General features: G+C 44.0%; 3 protein-coding genes across 3 annotated transcripts; all 3 read left to right on the top strand.

Annotated features, from left to right (window-relative positions):
- Window positions 1–360: 360 nt before the first annotated feature.
- LOC115203492 (oocyte zinc finger protein XlCOF22) lies at window positions 361–2,886 on the top strand. Its single transcript, XM_029768212.1, has 2 exons — window positions 361–674; window positions 1,484–2,886. Exons 1-2 carry the CDS (start codon window positions 365–367, stop codon window positions 2,644–2,646), a joined length of 1,473 nt encoding a protein of 490 aa, XP_029624072.1. The 5' UTR covers window positions 361–364; the 3' UTR covers window positions 2,647–2,886.
- A 1,651-nt stretch (window positions 2,887–4,537) lies between these two features.
- Window positions 4,538–6,921, top strand: LOC115203495 (zinc finger protein 239). Its single transcript, XM_029768216.1, has 2 exons — window positions 4,538–4,872; window positions 5,171–6,921. The coding sequence occupies exons 1-2, from the start codon at window positions 4,677–4,679 to the stop codon at window positions 5,995–5,997; spliced, it is 1,023 nt and encodes a 340-aa protein (XP_029624076.1). The 5' UTR covers window positions 4,538–4,676; the 3' UTR covers window positions 5,998–6,921.
- A 1,136-nt stretch (window positions 6,922–8,057) lies between these two features.
- On the top strand, window positions 8,058–19,592 carry LOC115203494 (transaldolase). Its single transcript, XM_029768215.1, has 8 exons — window positions 8,058–8,275; window positions 12,367–12,490; window positions 13,555–13,662; window positions 14,096–14,227; window positions 14,737–14,912; window positions 15,081–15,278; window positions 18,743–18,888; window positions 19,128–19,592. The coding sequence occupies exons 1-8, from the start codon at window positions 8,176–8,178 to the stop codon at window positions 19,158–19,160; spliced, it is 1,017 nt and encodes a 338-aa protein (XP_029624075.1). The 5' UTR covers window positions 8,058–8,175; the 3' UTR covers window positions 19,161–19,592.
- Window positions 19,593–19,857: the final 265 nt, after the last annotated feature.

Below are 19,857 nucleotides of genomic sequence, written 5' to 3' on the forward strand. Positions count from 1 at the left end.
GGACAAAGATCACTGAGATCATATGCAAATACTCTACTAGACAAATATTTGTGGGGGTTATTTGTAAGAATTAAATCAATCAATAGAGTTAACAGGGTTTTTCACATTTAGCTGTGTGGGTTTTGAGATCAATTGAGTCAGACTAAAATCAATACATATACTCTTCAATTGCTCTGAGGCCGGGGATAGCCAATCCAGATTCAAATTCCCGAAAATGTCCATAATTGTAGCCCAATTTCCAGGAAAACCTCGGACATGGCAACTCAGGCTGTACTGTATTTGTTAAAATGTTGTTCACGCACAGAGTTGGGTTGTTTCATGTGCGCTCCTCCAGTACACGCACCAGGTGGCGGTAGCACAACTTATGTTTTGCTCTTTTCAGCCAATGAACACAGTCAGCTCTTACTCTGTGGATCTAGACGCAGTTCCTCACAGGAAGTGTTGCATGAACGAATCTCCCTCGACGGTCATTCCACAAAAAATGTCAAAGTTGCAGTTGTTGCAAGCGTTTTTCTCCGACCGATTAACAACTGTGGCCGTAGAGATATCCGTGGCAGTGGAAAAAGCGTTTGCCGTGTACCAGGATGAGATCTCTCGTTCAAAGGAGGAGAATCAACGCCTGCAGAAGCTGCTGGATTCGGTTTTTAATCCCGATGTAAAATTACACAAAGCAGGTAAACTATCAACAAGCTTGCCATTAGCTGCTTTTGGCAACACTGGTGTATTTACACACCAGTGTTGACCCTTCGCTAAGCCCCGCCACCGAATATTTGGCAACCAATCGCAGCGCTCCAATGCAATTGTCGTCGAGCGACACCTCGGACAAGCTCACGTTTAAATCCACTGACATTTTTTTTTATTCTTATCAATACCAGTATGTACTGTATGGGATTTAGTTTATTTTACGCCTGCTACGTTAAGGTTATGGGTTTGGGAACGCTGTCAGCAGGGTCATTGCCCTTTAAAAACGTCACTCATTGAGCGGATTCGATTATGCTGAGCCGCTGGGCACCGGTCTATGGCCCGTGACGTGAACAGGCGAAAGTGGTGAGGGAGGAGCGCCCTTTTCAAATGGAACAGTAATCTGCGCCGCTCGGTCATGTTGTCGACAAGCCAGCATGGTGCATTGTCCGGAAACATACAACATCTCTGTTCCATTAAATATGTTAGGCTTTTCAATCTAGTTTGGAAGGCAGATTAAGCGTTTTTATCAAAAGCAATCACGTTTGCATGTGAAAACACAGCATCCTACTCTACGTGCTAATTAATCACTTTTGTTTTGTGCCGACTTTGCCGATGGATTTCAATGGGGCACCTGGCTCAAATACACCAGCCTTAATAAAAGCACCAATATAACGCTGTGTATGTAAATTATGCTAACATTAGCTAATAAATGATGTCATAACAGTCTCAAATCACAGAGGGTGATTATTTATTGAAATGTATACATTTTTCTTAAGTTCTTTCATATCTTTCTTTCCAGAACACCCGCAGCTCACTCTCACTGTTTCTGGAGATGAGGTTCCCCCTGAGCAGCAGCACTGTGAGGAGGAGTGGAGCGATCAAGAGATCATCGAGTCCATATTCATTTCCCCCTGTGTGGAAAGCAACAGTGATCAGGACTCACCTGAGCGCTCACGACTTTACCAAACTCTGAAGAACTCCCTTCCCACCATTGTAGCAGAACCGATCCAAACGAATCCAGATGGAGAGGACAACAAAATATCAGAATCAACCAGTGACACTCCCCTCACACAGTTAAAGCCTCTCAAAATTAAGAGAACACGGTTAAAGAAAGGACAACGGTCTTACATCTGCACCGAGGGCAAGACAACCAGTGAGTTGAAAGCGCCATTGAGGCTTCACACAAGGAAGAGGCTCTACAGTTGTACCGAGTGCACAGCAACCTATGACAGACCTTGTCATTTGGAAATCCACAAGAGAACTCACACGGGTGAGAAACCATACGAGTGCAAAGACTGTGGTAAATGCTTCAACCGCAAGAATAGCCTAACGATGCATATGCTAACTCACACAGGGGAGAAATCGTTCTGCTGCCATGAATGTGGCAAACGCTTCGGTCTAAACACGAGACTGATACTTCACATGAGGACACACACAGGGGAGAAGCCACACAAGTGCCCTTTCTGTGCCAGATGCTTTACATTTCCAAGTCACTTAAGTCGTCACAAGAAGCTCCACACAGGAGAGAGACCACATCAATGCAATGTATGTGGGAAATGCTACACGCGGAAGGAGCACCTGACAGACCATATGACATCCCACAGTGGAGCAAAACCATACAGCTGTATGCAATGTGGCAAATGCTACGCACTGCAAGGAAACCTGAGAGCGCATATGGCGAGTCACACAGGGAATAAGTTATCGTGCAGGTGTGCTGTGTGTGGATTAGGTGTTCTAAATCTAAGTCGCCACATGCAAGAAGTTCACACAGGAGGCAAACAGCATCAGTGCCAAGATTGTGGGAAGTGCTTCAACCGAAAGGAAAAACTGACAGAGCACATGAGGACTCACACGGGAGAGAAACCGTATCGATGTCATGATTGCGGCGAATGCTTTAGGCTCAATGTAACCCTGAAGAAACACATGATGACACACACATCTGCGGCAAGTGCTGTTCCATGAGAGAAGATATGAGAACTCAAGATGGGACATACACAGGGAGAAATCTGTGTAGTGCAATGCATGTTTCAGCAATATTGTTTGGATGTTTCAATGTTCACATTCAATGTTCATTTTTATTCACTTATTTTTATACATTGCCCATTTGTAACTTTCATCTCAAAGTTAACCTTTACCTGTCTGTACCTTTCGGGCATTGCTTTATGTTGGTATCAATAAAAAAATGATCAACATGAAAACTCACATTGCTGTTGTTTCTATATAGCACAAAGCAAGACTGCATTTCTAGCACCCTGAGTCCCTATGATAGAATCTTACTCAGGACATCTGAAACATGTTTTAGTTTTATGAATGACTGTCTGTCGACTTGGGAGCAGAGAGGGAGTTTCTCCACTTTTGTGAACTATCTGCACTCCAAGGATATTTGTTGCGGGGCGCATTGTTCAGTAAATATGTCTTGATTAACAAGAGACCGTTATTATGACAGCCTATTTTTCATAAAAACTCTGCTCAGGTAGATGGAAATGTGGTAGAAAAGTGACCGTTCATGATCCAGGGCGTCAGGTAGCCTAACGGTTAAGAGCGTTGTGTCAGTAACTGAAAGGTTGCTGGTTTGAATCCCCGATCAAACTAGGTGAAAAATCTGTAGATATACCCTTGAGAAAAGCACTTAACACTAATTGGTTCTGTAAGTCTCTCTGGATAAGAGTGTCTGCTAAATCAGCGGATCTCAACCTCTCCTCGGCGACCCCCAGTCATTCCATTTATTTGATCTATTCCAGAGCTAGCACCCCTGATTTCAACTTGTCAACTAATTAGGTGAAAAAAATCTGTTGCTCTGCCGTTGAGCAAGGCACTTAACCCTAATTGCTCCAGGGGTGCTGCACAATGGTTACCCTGTTCATAACCCCACTCCCTGCGGGTGTCTCGGGGATTTGGGATATGCAACAACAACAATGTCAGGACAAATATAAGCACCCCCCCGAATTATAATGATTCATTATCAAGCCCTTCAATAGGTGAATCAGGTGAGCTAGTTCACAACTACAACAAAATTGTGAAAAGTTTGTCGGTCCCGAGGAGAGATGGTATTTTATTGTGAAAGCAGCAGCTACTCTTCCTGGGGTCCATGCAAAACATGACATAATACAGAACATTAATAGACAAGGACAGAACTACATCAATTTAAAAATGGCCCACGTAGCCTACATATCAATACATACACACAAACTATCTAGGTCAAATAGGGGAGAGGCGTTGTGCCGTGAGGTGTTGCTTTATCTGTTTTTTTAAACCAGGTTCGCTGTTCCATGCAATAATGGCTCTATATAATACTATACGCTTTCTTGAATTTGTTCTGGATTTGGGGACTGTGAAAAGACCCCTGGTGGCGTGTGTGTGTGTGTGTGTGTGTGTGTGTGTTGACTATGCAAACAATTTTGAATTTTCAACACATTAATGTTTCTTATAAAAAGAAGAAGTGATGCAGTCAGTCTCTCCTCAACTCTTAGCCAACACCAAGTAATTTAGTCTCCTCAACTTATTCAACAGCCACACCATTCATTACCAGATTCAGCTGAGGTCTAGAACTTAGGGAATGATTTGTACCAAATAAAATGCTCTTAATTATAGAGATGTTCAGGACCAGTTTATTATTGGCCATCCATTCCAAAACAGACTGCAACTCTTTGTTAAGGGTTTCAGTGGCTTCATTAGCAGTTGCTGATGCATATATATATATGGAGCACCACTGTGCTAAATGTAATCAATCCATCCATACCCATTCTGCCCTGTCCTTTCTATGTGCACTGAGCTATAATAAGAACGGCTATTACTCCAGTACAGCAGGTGGCAGTGCAATACCGGGTACGACGTTTCAGCCAATGAATGAACCATGAAAGAACAGAGGCAGTGTTTACGACTTTTGTACGACAAAATGTTCTTACTTTTCTCTGTTTACGTCCTAGTCCTGTTCAACAGATATATCCCCAATCTTTGCCGTGGCTCAATGTTATTACTTTATTCAACCTAAAATGTCTAAACTACATTCGTTGAATGCGTTTCTTACTGCCCGATTAACTGCGGCGGCTGTGGATATATTTGGGGCAGTGGAGAAGACTATAACAGCGTACCAGGAAGAAGTCTCCAGATCAAAAGTGGAGAACGACCATCTACGGAAGCTGTTGCTAGATTTCGGTTTCAAACCTGATAGAGAATCACAAAGAGCAGGTGTGTAAGATGAATCAGCAACCTATGGTTCTGTAAACATTATTACGATTATTAGCTAGCTAGTTAGACAACTGTGACAACCATAGGACAAGTTAATGACAGCTGAACTGTGCTGAACCTCAGTTGTTATTAGCTAGCTAATCAGGCATCACAATTAGATAGTGATCACTTCTCACTGCACTCTGTAATGTTAGTGTGAGTCTAGTCTGTAAATGTGTTGCGAGCTAAGGGGAAGAAGTAAAAGTGAAGTGTGTTGATATATCTCAATGGTCAGTAACTTCCCCATCTTTCCTTTCAGACCTCCAGCAGCTCACTGTCTCTGTCTCTGGAGAGGAGGTTCCCTCTAAGCAGGAGTGGAGTGATCAAGAGGACACAGAGTCCATATTCATTCCCCCCTGTGTGGAAAGTGCCAGTGATCAGGACTCACCCCAGAGCTCATACCTTTACCAAATTGGGAAGAACAGCAAGAGAGACTCCCTTCCCACCAACTCAACAGAACCGATCAAAACCAATCATGATGGAGAGGACTACGGGGCATTAGAATCAACCAGTAACTCTCAGACCATGTCAAAGTCAAAACATACACAGGCAAAGAAAGGACAAAGTCCTCTTGACACTGGGACAACCAGTGAGCTGAAAGCACCAATGAGGGCTCACACAGGTGATAGACCATACAAGTGCCCTGTGTGCAGAAAAAGGTTTACTAATAAGAACCATTTAAAAACGCATCAGAGAATTCACACAGGGGAGAGGCCACATTGGTGCAAAGAATGTGGCAAGTGCTTCAGCCGCAAGGGGGACCTGGGCACACACATGAGGACTCACACAGGAGAGAAACCGTACCAGTGCAGCGTTTGTGGCAAAAGCTTCAGGCGAAACCGACTGAATGAGCATATGAGGGTACACACAGGGGAAAGACCCTATCGGTGTGCCAACTGTGAGAAGGGCTTTATTTCAGTAAGTGACCTAAAACGCCACCAGCGCATTCACACGGGAGAAAAGCCATTTAGGTGCGACAGTTGCGGAAAATGCTTCAGTCAGATGACAACCTTGAAAAAACATATGAGGACTGTTCATAAGAAGGTTCAATTGCAGAGCAGTGAGGAAAGCCCAGATCCCTGCTAGCATTAGGGACTCCTGTTCATTTATGTGATAATGACAAACAGCACAGGACATATCTTATGTTAACCTTGGTACCATCTGCGTGTGCTTTAGACAATTTCTCTGACTATCGCTGTCATTCATTCATACAATTTTGTGTGTTGTAAATCTCTTCTACAGACCAGTTGCTTTCTTTCAGGACACTGCTCTAACACCAAGATCTACCAGATGACAATCATCATGTGTTGTTGTTACTTGACATTAAAGTGGATATACTGGGGGCTTTCAAACTCTGTGCCAACATTGCTAGAATTAAATAATACGATTTGGGGGGGGGGGGTCTTATTTGTCCTGTTGCACACAAGTGTGTAATGGAAACATGTTTGTTGTATATCCCAACTGCCCCTAAGACACCCTCAGTGAGTGGGGTCATGGCCAGGGTCACCATTGTCCAGCTTCCCTGAAGCAATTTGGTTAAGTGCCTTGCTCAAGGGCCCAGCAACAGATTTTTTTTCACCTTGTCGGCTCCAGGATTCAACCCAGTGACCTTTCAGTTGCTGGCCCAACACTCTAACCCCGAGGCTACCTGCTGCCCAATTTTGGAACAGTCACAAATCCCTCGCTAAAGCAAATGCATATGCCTGCAACTAACTCATTGCCATGACCAAACTCTTGGGGTTGTTTTTACAAATCCAGATTATGCCTAGTCCTGGACCATAACATACTTTCAACAATCTCTCCAACAAGAATGATTTTGAATCCAGGACTAGGTTTAACCTGTATTCGGGAAACCGGCCCCTGGTATTTTTGTTTGAGATGTTTTGCCAGGCCTAATGTTAGGCATATAAATGGGTTGTTAATCAGAGCAATGAACTAAAAGGACATACTGTCCAACACACTGTTTGTCATATCCTGTATGTACCCTGAATATACATACACAAAGACATCTATCAAGGTAAAATAGTTACATTTTTTATTATTGTTATCTTTATTATTAATTTTATCTTTTTCATTTGTTTCTGTAACCCACTTTATCATGTATGATTTACGTAGATAATTGCATTCCATACTTGAATTTTATAGTCTTACTGAATGTTCCCCATTACTTCTGTGCGTGGCACTATTGTAAACTAATATGTAGTTAATCAAGTTATCTGTAACTCGTACATAACTGTCAGTATGCGGTATTCAATGTGTAGGTGCAGGGATATCATCTTTTAAGAAATAAGTGTGGCTATTATTATCAAATTGGAAATTAGTGAGTGTCATGGTGAGTGTCAACGGCACCTCCGTACCTTCAGGCTCTGATCAGGCCCTACACCCAAACAAGGGCACTGCGTTCATCCACCTCTGGCCTGTTCGCCTCCCTACCTCTGAGGAAGCACAGTTCCCGCTCAGCCCAGTAAAAACTGTTCGCTGCTCTGGCACCCCAATGGTGGAACAAGCTCCCTCACGACGCCAGGACAGCGGAGTCAATCACCACCTTCCGGAGAGACCTGAAACCCCACCTCTTTAAGGAATACCTGGGATAGGATAAAGTAATCCTTCTAACCCCCCCCCCCCCCTTAAAAGATTTAGATGCACTATTGTAAAGTGGTTTTTCCACTGGATATCATAAGGTGAATGCACCAATTTGTAAGTCGCTCTGGATAAGAGCGTCTGCTAAATGACTTAAATGTAATGTAATGTAAATGTAAGTTATGTAGGTAAGATTTTGTTCATTCATTACATATTATATCCTACATTATCTATTACAGATGGACTTTGTACTACATTATATTAATGTATTCAAATATTAAGTGCATGAGCCTACAACCTCTTGACACAACCAACAATCTTGGTATTTTCCTTTGAGTTTCTTTGCTTTTAGTATGTTTTCATAATCAGAGCAATGAAAAACGACATACTGTGTGCAACACCTGATGCATGTACCTTAAATATGCACAAGAGGTCTATGAAATACTTCCCCGACAAGTCATTCTATTGGTCAATTCAAGTAGCAGTACGAGGCGTGAGAGCAAGTATCGTTCTCCATTGGACGAGAGCAACTTGTTGCTTCAAACCGATTTCAATCAGCCAACGTGCGCGCCCCTGTCTCTCCAGCTTCCGAGCGCCGCCGTCCACACTGCGCTTTCGTCGATCCAAAATTCCGTCTGTCTCACGTGCTTTGTGAATATAAAAGCTCTCTTGTTTCCCTTCATCATGTGTAGTGTGTCACCAGACAAACGGCGAAAGATGGAGTCGGCGTTGGAACAGCTGAAGAAACACACCGTGGTCGTGGCGGACACCGGAGACTTCAACGGTACCAGATTGGATTGACCGCTATGCACTACTAGCCAAGGCCAGGCAGGCATTAAGCTAGCTAGAACAGTGATATAACATGTTGCAAGGTTTATAGTTGCGTTATCTACTTATCGTAGTCTGCTCGAATATTAATTCCGATAAACTTCTGTTTTTATCTTTTAAATGAATGTTGCTAGCAGTCGTATCATGTTTGGCTAATAATTAACTTACTGCACTTGTGGCTAGCTAGTTATGACCACGGCTCACGTTTCATGCATTGCAACTTGATCACTAATGTTAATTAACTATGGGAAGAACTATATAGTTATGGATTTCTATTTTCAGGTCTTTAATTTAGACTTTGATTGTTAACTAACAAACAGGAATTGCAATTTTTAAAACGATGACTTACTCCTGTCAGGGCACGTTGACGTTGTCACGCCCAACTAGTCAGCATTGGTTCTCCCACGTGACACATGGGTTTAGTTAAATAACACTAAATGCAGAAGACAATTTAAAATGCCACATTCAGCGTAGTTTAGCTACATAGCATTTGTATAAATCATATGTTCACAGCCCTTGACTGACATTACTGTCTCCCAGATTCAGAGAACTGGTTCCTCCGTTTGAATAAGGAAGTAGGAATGATGTAACCCATTAGTTAGTTCCATTGTGGTGTAAACCAAACATTTCCCCATGCTTGCTCTGCAAGTCAGGATGACAAGACAAACTGTCTGCCTGCCACAGGGTAATGTTAACCAGGCTGAAGTGGGGCACACTGTAAGTGGATAGGCTTTGATGACATGCTGCTACAGTCTACACAATGTTTCTTCTCAGGATAAGTGAAGGTTTTGGAGCTTCACAGGTTTTGATCCCTGAATTCAGCGGTCTTTAGGACAGGGGTTTTTCCAATGTTTTTGCTCTCTTTAGAAAATACACTGTTGCAGGAAGACCTGAATAATGTATCTATAGGACCAGTCACTCAGATGGCCTACTCTGATTCTGAACATTGACCAAGGTATCTGTGACCTTGCTTCATGCCTCAGCAGTTCAGTTTTTAGACTGTGGTGAGAGGAACCTCGATGTAGCCATAGGCCCGATTTCATGTTGTGAAAGGGTGCACTTGGCCAATTCCCATTGTGAAAGGACCTCACTGGCCAACTCTTGTGAGATGCAGTGCATTCATTGGTCAACTGTTTTGAAGACTGAAACCCTGTTGACTACAATACTGAAGGACAGTTGAACCACACCAGTTAGTATTGTATGTTGCTCTTCTCATGGTGCTACAGTCATTTTACCAGTGGGTCATGTCAGGATTAAAACAGGAACAATCACTTTCAAACTTGATCAAGTTCAATTAGAAACTCTTGTCTGGGATATTGTGTGACATCATATGGATGTTTGTCCGTATTGCAAAGCCTAATACCATGTCTACCTTAGCTACATGAAGTTATTTAAGCTGATTCGTGATGGCTTATAAGTGTGGCCTCATTGACAATTGTTTGCTGGCATGCAGAGTGGTGAACAGCTCAGTAAGTTGAACAATTCCTCAGTTATCCCAATGATGAGGAGGGTGTGTATTTAATCTTTCAATGGGATTAATGCGGCAGATTACATTGGCACAGAACATGCTTTATCTTGCCAGTTGCTGTCTTTGTTCAAATGGGGTTGGTTAGTGTGTCTTATCTTAGGGTTGGTCTCTGTGTAGGCTTACATGGCTGGACTGATTTCGGATATCATAAGGTGAATGCACCAATTTGTAAGTCGCTCTGGATAAGAGCGTCTGCTAAATGACGTAAATGTCTAAGCCTTATTCCTTCAAGAAAAGACCTCACCAACAGATGAGGTTTTCTGCTATGAGAATTACTAAAAGAAACAAATGAAAAGTGCCTCACCAACTTTTCTCTAAGGAACACACTTTTGGCATCTTTACCTTCCCTAACATGTTGTAAAACCCACACGTGTTATCTTCTATCAAATATTGACTGGTTGCAAGCACAAGCTTGTTCAAATCGAGCAACCCCTGTGAAATGTCAGTGCATGGTTAAAAGTGCAACCCTGTACTCTTCCTTAACCACATGGGAAACACATGGTCACTCTAGTGTTTATGCATGGCAGTCATCTGGTGTGCAAAACAAATGGAAAGTAGTATGAAAATTGCAGCAACACTTTAGCCTGAAGTTGCCCTTTTAATATGCCATGTTATTAACTACTTTTGTAACCTCAGTGCAATTACTGCACTGTGGTAATTGCAGATGTGGCACATAATCATTGAACTGTAGTGAAAGGACACTGCAACTCTAGTTTCTAATTGGGTGTATTTTATTAATACATCAATTCTATATAACTACCAGGTATGAAGTATAGGCCTAATCCAAATATCTGACCCCCTGGGGTACACCTCAAGCTCTAATTGAATAGTTACACAATCTGTCTTGACAGAAAGTGAATCTAAAGCTCTTGATATGGAGAGGTGTCTGCATGTTTTCCACAAACACAATATTTTCTGACTGCCTGGTTATCAAGTCTTTCTCAAAAGACCTCCAACAGAATTCAGCTACCAGCAGTGTGTACTGTTCATCCAAACGGCTTGTTTGGATATGCTGTTTTGGATTGTTAAATCACTGGCAGTAATACATAATGGTGATCACATGGGTGGGAATGGGTTGCAAATCGCTGCCTGTGACAGATCCAGCCATAAGGACTGGCTAAAAGAGTAGGGTATTTGAACATAATGAGATGGCGAGAGCCTAGAACGTTTTAGTTTTCAGAGAAACACAGGGGGCCTTTGTTTCATTGTGTCGCCTACTCCCTGTCAGTGGCAGAAGCTTGGCCAGCTGGTCTAAAGCCCATCGCCACAGGCCTCCCTCACTGTAGCTGACATGGCATATCACAACGAGGAAGTATACTGATCAGAACTGGAGAGTACCCTGATGTTAGGCTAACAAGGTTATAGTAAAGGCCCTCCAGTGCAAAGTAGGAAAAGCAAAAAGTTTATTTTCAAGTTACAATTGTTTTGCATTGCAGGTAGCCTAGTGGTTAGTGTTGGACTAGTAACCAAAAGGTTGCAAGATCGAATCCCCCCGCTGACAAGGTAAAAATCTGTCTTTCTGCCCCTGAACAAGGCAGTTAACCCACTGTTCCTAGGGCGTTATTGAAAATAAGAATTTGTTCTTAACTGACTTGCCTAGTTAAATAAATTGCAATGTCTGAGGAACAGGAAATTGGGTTTTTCATTTAAATTTTCACACTTACCCCAATCTGTAAGGCACTCTGTATTAGACCTTCACCTAGGATGCTTCACTACAAGGCTACCTCACAGGCTAAAGGTATTTAACCATGAATGTTTAATTTGAACATCGGGTGTCATTCTTCTACTGCAGTGTTGCAGGTAGAAGATGGGCTGTTTTTTCCTCTTCCCTCCCAATCTGCTTTAGTTGGAAACTGCAGTTGGCTTGTATGTACAGGAGAGGTCACTGTTGGTTGAGACCAGTGCCACTTGACCAGTCCAGCACGTTCTCTCTCCTGTATAACTGACTTTATTGAAAATTGGCATAAGCAATATATGAATGGACCTTTTTACTGAATTATCAGGGCTGATGGCAGTTATTTCACAGCTAAACATCTCAGGATAAGATTGGTGAATAAAGTTGTCCTATGAAGACTTGTATGTACTGAAGGCGTCCGCATGCTTCACAGACCAAACAGTTCGGTTGAGTTCCTGCTTATGTTCTTTTTATTTTTTTCTGGAGGCAAGCTGAAATTCACAGCCCAAGTCTACACCCACTTGTAGGTGATTGGTCAACAGTAGGGTTTCTTTAAAGTATTTGTCATTAGTTTAATGACACTTTTTCATTGAAATACTGCACCAAGCAGTTAATGTGAAATTGCGTGACTAAGATCTCCTCGGCAAAAAGGTCACTAAGAGATCTGTCACTTAATGTTGCTCAGATTAATTCAGATTATTTTGAGAAGTGTACTGGCTACGGTGTCTCAATGGACACTGTACTATGGCCACTTGTTTTTCATGCGTAGATCTAGTGAGGATATGAACACCTAGTGTTGTGAGCTGCTCTTAACTTGTTGTCTCTCTCCCACTTCTCTGAACAGCCATTGAAGAGTACAAGCCCCAGGATGCCACCACCAACCCCTCCCTCATCCTGGCTGCTGCCAAGATGGCCGCCTACCAGCATCTGGTTGACCAGGCCATCAAATACGGCATCGCCAAGGGCGGGTAAGATGGGCACTCTGAAATGTATGCAACTTTGCACTGCTTCTACACTTGTAAAGTAGTTCAGTGACTCAACTGACCTCTCCTTTAAACAATGGGATTTTGAGTGAACAAAGAACCAGGTGTTTGCTCATGATAAGTGTTGTCAATGCAGGTGCCCTGAGGGTGCTGGTCAGTCTGCCTTGCCTCGCACATGCCTGCAAATTATACATGTGTTTCACGGTCACTTCACCCCGTTATGAACATTGTCTTGGAGACTGACAACTTTGAGGTGTCCATTTGCAATGGGCGCTAATCATTTGATCTAAACTACACCAGAATATAAAAAAAGAACACATTTCCAAGCCACTAAAGTACATCTGAAGACATCAGTTTTGGACTTTCCTATTAATTATTTGCCTTGTTTAGAATGTATTTCCAAGCATTTAATGCCCTTTTAGAATATTAATCGGTGCCAAATTGAGTAGAACTGAGGTGAGATCCATGAATACTGGAAAGTGAATGAACATTTCAAGTTTATTACAGCACATAATAAACGGAAGTTTGAGCCCTGAATGCTGATTGGTTGACAGCCGTGGTATATCTGACTGTACCACAGGTGTATATATATATATATATATTTTTTTTTTACTGTGCTAATTATCTTGGTTAGAGTTTAATCGCAGTAAGGCACCTCTTTGTTATTTGGCCAATATGCTATGGTCTGTATAGACACTGTGTCGTGCATTAGAACAGCCCTTAGCCGTGGTGTATATTGGCCATATACCACACACACCCCCCCGGGCCTTACTGCTTAAATATACACATTAACAACACCTGCTCTTTCTATGTGACTGACCAGGTGAAAGCTATGATCCTGTGTTGCCACTTCAATCAGTGTAGATGAAGGGGAGGAGACGGGTTAAAGGAGGTGGTGGTGCAACTCTATTTGGCTGGTGTTCCTAATGTTTGGTCTACTCTGTGATTACTTGGTTAATAAATCCGTAGTCTACTGCTGAAAGCTATGATCACATGTTTACTATGCTTGAGGTATTGCACCTCACCAGTATCCTGTTCCTGTCCATCAGACCTGAGGAGGAGCAGATCACCAACACCATGGACAAGCTGTTTGTGAGCTTCGGCCTGGAGATCCTGAAGAAGATCCCAGGCAGGGTCTCCACGGAGGTAGACGCCAGGTACAGGAAAGCCCCCTGCGCCGCTCGGGCCTACATAAGTCGATCATGTGCTTTGTATCTGTCGACACCAGCTATCAGAATAACATCCACTCATCAATTATGTTTAATATAAATGTCTGAACATAGCCATGTAGGCATTATCAGTTTCTATGGGGAGGGGAATGGTTCATGTGAAACTGCATTTACAAATATGCTCAATTCCACGAAGTTGATGAATGAACTTGTTGCCTCAAATGCAAACTGGAGCCTTTACAGATCAGGGTAGTAAATAGAGTCAAGTTAAAGGCTCAATCTCACGGAACACAAGTTCACAGCAGAGCCTCAGACTCAAATGACTGGTGTGGAGTCCACATAAAACGGCTTTACCAAATAGTAATCGTTCATAGCGTTAATATTTAGATTGACTAACTCAACCTCTCCCACTCGACATTAGGCTTTCGTACGATAAGGATGAGATGGTGGCTCGGGCCCTGCGGATCATTGCCTTGTACGAAGAGGCTGGTATCAAGAAGGACCGTGTTCTCATCAAGCTCTCCTCAACATGGGAAGGCATCCAGGCTGGCAGGTGTGAGATGGAGGGGGAGGGAAGGATATGAGTCATCTACCTTACAGGGGCATTTCTTCACCTGTCATCTGGGCCCAGTTTTTCAAAAGTTATCTAACTGGATTTTGCCCACTAGGCTTAAGTGGAATGAGTAGTGTGAGACTCCCCAGTCAATGATTTGCCCTTTCTTTGCATTTAACCCTATCTGGTAGGTGAAATCCAGTTAACTTTTGAAGAAATGAATACTGTAGCTGTGTGTATATGCACGTCTTGGAATGTGGACTAAAAACAAATGTGATAATGTTTAGGTGTTCTGTTGGTACACAGTGGACTGTTTTCAAAACATGCTGTTTTGGCAACTGTAATTTGACGCAAATGGTTAAACAATTTACCTGCCATGTTCTGTCAATTTACCTCCAACCTAGAAATTATTTTGGTGTCAATTGGTTTCTAAAATGTTGGTTTTGACAGCCATGGAAGCTCTGCTGTTTACTGTCCTTTGCTGTTCCTGTCAATGTGTGTACCTGCAGGGAGCTGGAGGAGAAGCACGGGGTCCACTGCAACATGACCCTGCTGTTCTCCTTCGCCCAGGCAGTGGCCTGCGCCGAGGCCAAAGTCACCCTCATCTCACCCTTTGTGGGCCGCATCATGGACTGGTACAAGGAGAACACTGCCCAGAAGAGCTACGAGGCCCATGAGGACCCAGGTATGGGCTGACTGATCCATCATTTGATAGCATGAGTGTTGGCCTCAACAGTCCCAGACCTTACATTATCAGTATAATAAGATACCTGGGGACTTGGCTGTATTTATTGACTTCATTACTGGAGTGGCTTTATTACACAAACATCTTTATTTTGTTCTCTTCACTCAGGTGTGATCAGTGTGACCAAGATTTACAACCACTACAAGAAGTATGACTATACCACGGTGGTGATGGGCGCTTCCTTCAGGAACACTGCGGAGGTCAAGGCCTTGGCCGGCTGTGACCTGCTTACCATTTCCCCTGGCTTACTGGGAGAGCTGAGCAAAGACCACAGCACCGTCACACCAATGCTCACGGTTCAGAAAGGTAACAACTCATTGCTACCTCCTACAGGACACTAGTATGAGCTCCCTGGAACAGTTGGGAATGAACATGATATCACATTGTTTGTCACATGTGCTGCATACAGCAGGTGTAGACCTTACTGTGAAATGCTTGCTTATAAGCCTCTAACCAACAATGCAGATAAGAGAATATTTACTAAATAAAATAACAATGAGGCTATATACAGGAGGTACCTGTACTGAAGCAATGTGTGGGGGTACAGGTTAGTCTATGTAAATAGTTCTGGTGGCCATTTGCTTGTTCTGCAGTCTTACGGCTTGGGGTAGAAGCTGTTAAGGAGCCTTTTGGACCTAGACTTGGTTCCCCTGTACTGCTTGCTGTGCGGTAGGAATGAGAGGGGGGGCCTCATCTGACACCACCTAGTGTATAGATCCTGGATGGCAAGAAGCTTGACCCCAGTGACGTACTGGGCCATACGCAATACCCTCTGTAGCCCCTTATGATTGGATGCCGAGCAGTTGCGATATCAGGCGGTGACGCAACCGGTCAGGATGCTCTAGAACTTTTTGAGGATCTGGGGACCCATGCCAAATCTTCAGTCACCTCAGTGGGGGGGGAAAAGGTGTTGTCGTGCCCTCTTCACAACTGTCTTGGTGTCTGGGCCATGATAATTTGGTGCTGTGGACACCAAGGAACTTGCCGCTCTCAACCTGCTCCACTACAGCCCCGTCGATGAGAACGGGTGTGTGCCCGGTCCTTTCTCCTGTCCACAATCATCTCCTTTGTCTTGAGCATGTTGAGGGAGAGGTTGTTGTCCTGGCACCACATGGCCAGGTCTGACCTCAGCAAACTTAATGGTGTTGGAGTCGTTCTTGGCCAAGTAGTCATGGGTGAACAGGGAGTACAGGACTAAGAACACACCGCTGAGGGGTCCCTGTGTTGAGGATCAGCGTGGCAGATGTGTTGCCTACCATGGCCACCTGGGGGTGGCCCATCTGGAGGTCCAGGATCCAGTTGCAGAGGGAGGTGTTTAGTCCCAGGATCCTTAGCTTAGTGATGAGCTTTGTGGGCACTATGGTGTTCAACTCTGAGCTGTAGTCAAGGAACAGCATTCTCACATAGGTGTTCCTTTTGACCAGGTTTTTCAAGGGCAGTGTGAAGTGCGATAGATTGCGTAATCTGTTGGTGGTATGGGAATTGGTCTGGGGCAAAGTGCGGGCACTTTTTTTATTTTTTTATTTTTTTTTTATAACCTCTTCTCCCCAATTTCGTGGTATCCAATTGGTAGTTGGTCTTGTCCCATCACTGCAACTCCCATATGGACTCGCAAGGCGACGGTTGAGAGCTGTGCGTCCTCTGAAGCCCGGCCACGCGGCTTCTTCACACAATGCCCGCCACACAATGCCCGCCACACAATGCCCGCTTAAACCAGAAGCCAGCCACATCAGTGTCAGAGGAAACGCCGTACTCCTGGTGACTGTCAGCGTGCATGCGCCCAGCCTGCCACAGGAGTCGCTAGAGCATGATGGGACAAGGGAATCTCGACCTGCCTAACCCGGACGACGCTGGGTCAATTGTGTGCCGCCTCATGGGTCTCCAAGTCACGGCCACCTGTGACAGGGCTTGGGATCAAACCCAGGTCTGTAGTGAAGCCTCGAGCTCTGCAACGCAGTGCCTTAGACTGCTGCGCCACTCGGAGGCCCCCACAAATAGATTTTTAACAGACCATTGGTCCCCCAAAAAATGCAGCCCTCAAAATCACGACGGCCAAAGTTTGCCCATCCCTGGTCTAGTGTTTCTGGGATGACTGACGTGAGCCATGACTGGCCTTTTCAAAGTGCTTCATGGCTACTGATGTGAGTGCTACAGGGCGGTAGTCATTTAGTCATCTTTACTTTCTTGGGCACAGATAATGATTTTTCTATTGTCAGGCCTGGTTTCAAATATGTAATCTGTGCTTGATTGTGTTTGCCTGGCTTAATGAACCAATAGAATGGTCTTAACTGCAAACCCTGCCCATATTGCCCCCAAGGCGGTGTAGTGCGAACTCAAAGTATTTGAAGGGTTTCAAATGGTGTTTCATCTCAGGTCTGGTCCATGCAGGTGTTAACATGGGTTCATATTCTAAAGGAAATCTCACTGCATCATATGGGTTCAGTGATGCAGTAAATATACTATCAATGTTGTATTATGGCTTGTGACAGAGGGTTACATGTTATTTAAGCACATGGAAGAAGCTCTCTTCCCTTACACTTCAACTCTAGGTCGTATCTTCAGGACTCCTACACAGTACTGTGAATGTAATCTGCATTCTCCCACTCTGGCTTTGTTTTGAATGTTAACCTGCTCAAAGTGCCAGACAGGGGAACAAGGGGCTGATGGGAGGGGAACAAGGGGCTGATGGGAGGGGAACAAGGGGCTGATGGGAGGGGAACAAGGGGCTGATGGGAGGGGAACAAGGGGCTGATGGGAGGGGAACAAGGGGCTGATGGGAGGGGAACAAAGGGGCTGATGGGAGGGGAACAAAGGGGCTGATGGGAGGGGAACAAGGGGCTGATGGGAGGGGAACAAGGGGCTGATGGGAGGGGAACAAGGGGCTGATGGGAGGGGAACAAGGGGCTGATGGGAGGGGAACAAAGGGGCTGATGGGAGGGGAACAAAGGGGCTGATGGGAGGGGAACAAAGGGGCTGATGGGAGGGGAACAAGGGGCTGATGGGAGGGGAACAAGGGGCTGATGGGAGGGATGCGTGTGTCATGTACCAGACACAATGTTTCCTCTGTAATAAAGCAGAGGGTAACCATGTACTGTATGAATAAACACTAATTCAAGCCAAATATTTTGGTTACTTTTAAAAGTTGAGTTCCGCTGAATTAAACTTTATTTTAAGAACATAATTTGAATTGGTCGGAACAGTCATGCAGTTCAAGGAAACCTGGTAAAGCATGTCTGCTTGGAAGACCCCTTGAGGTATAATATGAGCCCCGTAGGTTACTGTTACTCACTAGCAGGTTAAAGACGAAGTTTGTTTTTGTTAGACCCTCCTAAGGAGAACTTGCTGAGGCCCCTTCAACATTGGCTATGCAGTCTCTTATGCGTAGGAATGTGTCTCGTAACCATGTCTATTAGTCTCAATTTCAACCTCGGGCAATGGTTCACAAACCTACAGAGCAAAACAAATTCATTGCTTTGTATTTAGGAACTCCTGTGTATTTCAATGTCTGGTTCATCTTTTGAGGCTCGTCTTTTTAAATGGATGCTTTATTTTGCATCCCAATGCATACATTGTTTCCTTCAATAAACACCTGAAACCATTGAGGGGGATAATGAGGTCATCTATAGGTAAAACCATAAGCATTCTGGTTGATTGCAGCCATACTACCAGTCCTTCAAAAGCCTGGGGACAGGAACTACGTAATCACATTGGACCAAGGATGAATAAACTGTAATGGCAATTCTTTACATCTCTCACTTTGTTCCGTTTAGCCAAGGCCTGTGATTTGGAGAAGGTTCACCTGGATGAGAAAGAATTCCGCTGGCAACACAACGAGGACCGCATGGCCGTGGAGAAGCTCTCTGACGGCATCCGCAAGTTTGCCGCCGACGCCATCAAGCTGGAGACCATGATCAAGGTGAGACTGGGGTTGTAAATATTTCTGAATGACCTGTAAAGTATGGTGCACATGTGAAGAAAATCCATGTAGGAACAGAACTATTGACCCATCTTAACATTTTTAAGACTTGTTTGGAACAAAGTAATGCTGGAAATTCAGTCGGAGTCCTGCGGGTCAAACTTTGACAATTAAGTTCCCTTGCCTTTTAAATTTTTTTTTCGGTTTCCTCTTTTATACGTTGCGTTGCCCCTCCACAGGAGAAGATGCTGAATGTGAAGAACGGCCAGTAAAGAGGGACCAGATGTTCAACCCTCCCCGCAGGAAACCATGACAGTTGTGCAACAACCACCACTGGGGGCCCAAGGGACCAACTCTCCCGCCTCCCCTGACCCCAAAATGGGACCCCCCCCCCCCTCAACACGAACGCCTCGCCACTATAGGCCTGGATTGACTGATTTACTGTATTTTTGTCTTGACTCAATGAAGAGTGGTTTCAATTGTAAATCCAGTACTGATGCAATGCTATTTTTGTTACTTGCTGCACTGTAGATTTGGTCAGGGGAACTAACACACAACGGTCAGGCTCGGTACAGTTTTTTTACTCATCAGCCCTTTAGTGGTCTAGGAAAAACAACTTCAACCTAACAATTCTGAACATTCCTCAGGAAATCATGAAAATAATGATTTAACAGTTTCACCAATTAAACTCTTTCCTCAGTGAACGTGCGTTCTGTCCTGAATGTTTCATTAAGCCAGGAGTGGGTTATTTAACGGTTCATGAAGCTTCTTTATGTTCTAGGTCTTCCTCTGGCTCACTTGTTGATGTTGCATAAATCTCCCCATTATTAGATGATTTGGGCATAAAATTTAAAACATGCTAAATGTGGGTGATTGAGTTACAAGGGATTTGGTACAAATATGCTAATATTTGTTGGTAGTGTCTAGTTTATTAAAACCAAGTGTGGATTGCAGTCACTGTCCATAAAC

Source organism: Salmo trutta, chromosome 12, assembly GCF_901001165.1.
Source record: "Salmo trutta chromosome 12, fSalTru1.1, whole genome shotgun sequence".
In the NCBI taxonomy this organism is placed as follows: Eukaryota; Metazoa; Chordata; class Actinopteri; order Salmoniformes; family Salmonidae; genus Salmo; species Salmo trutta.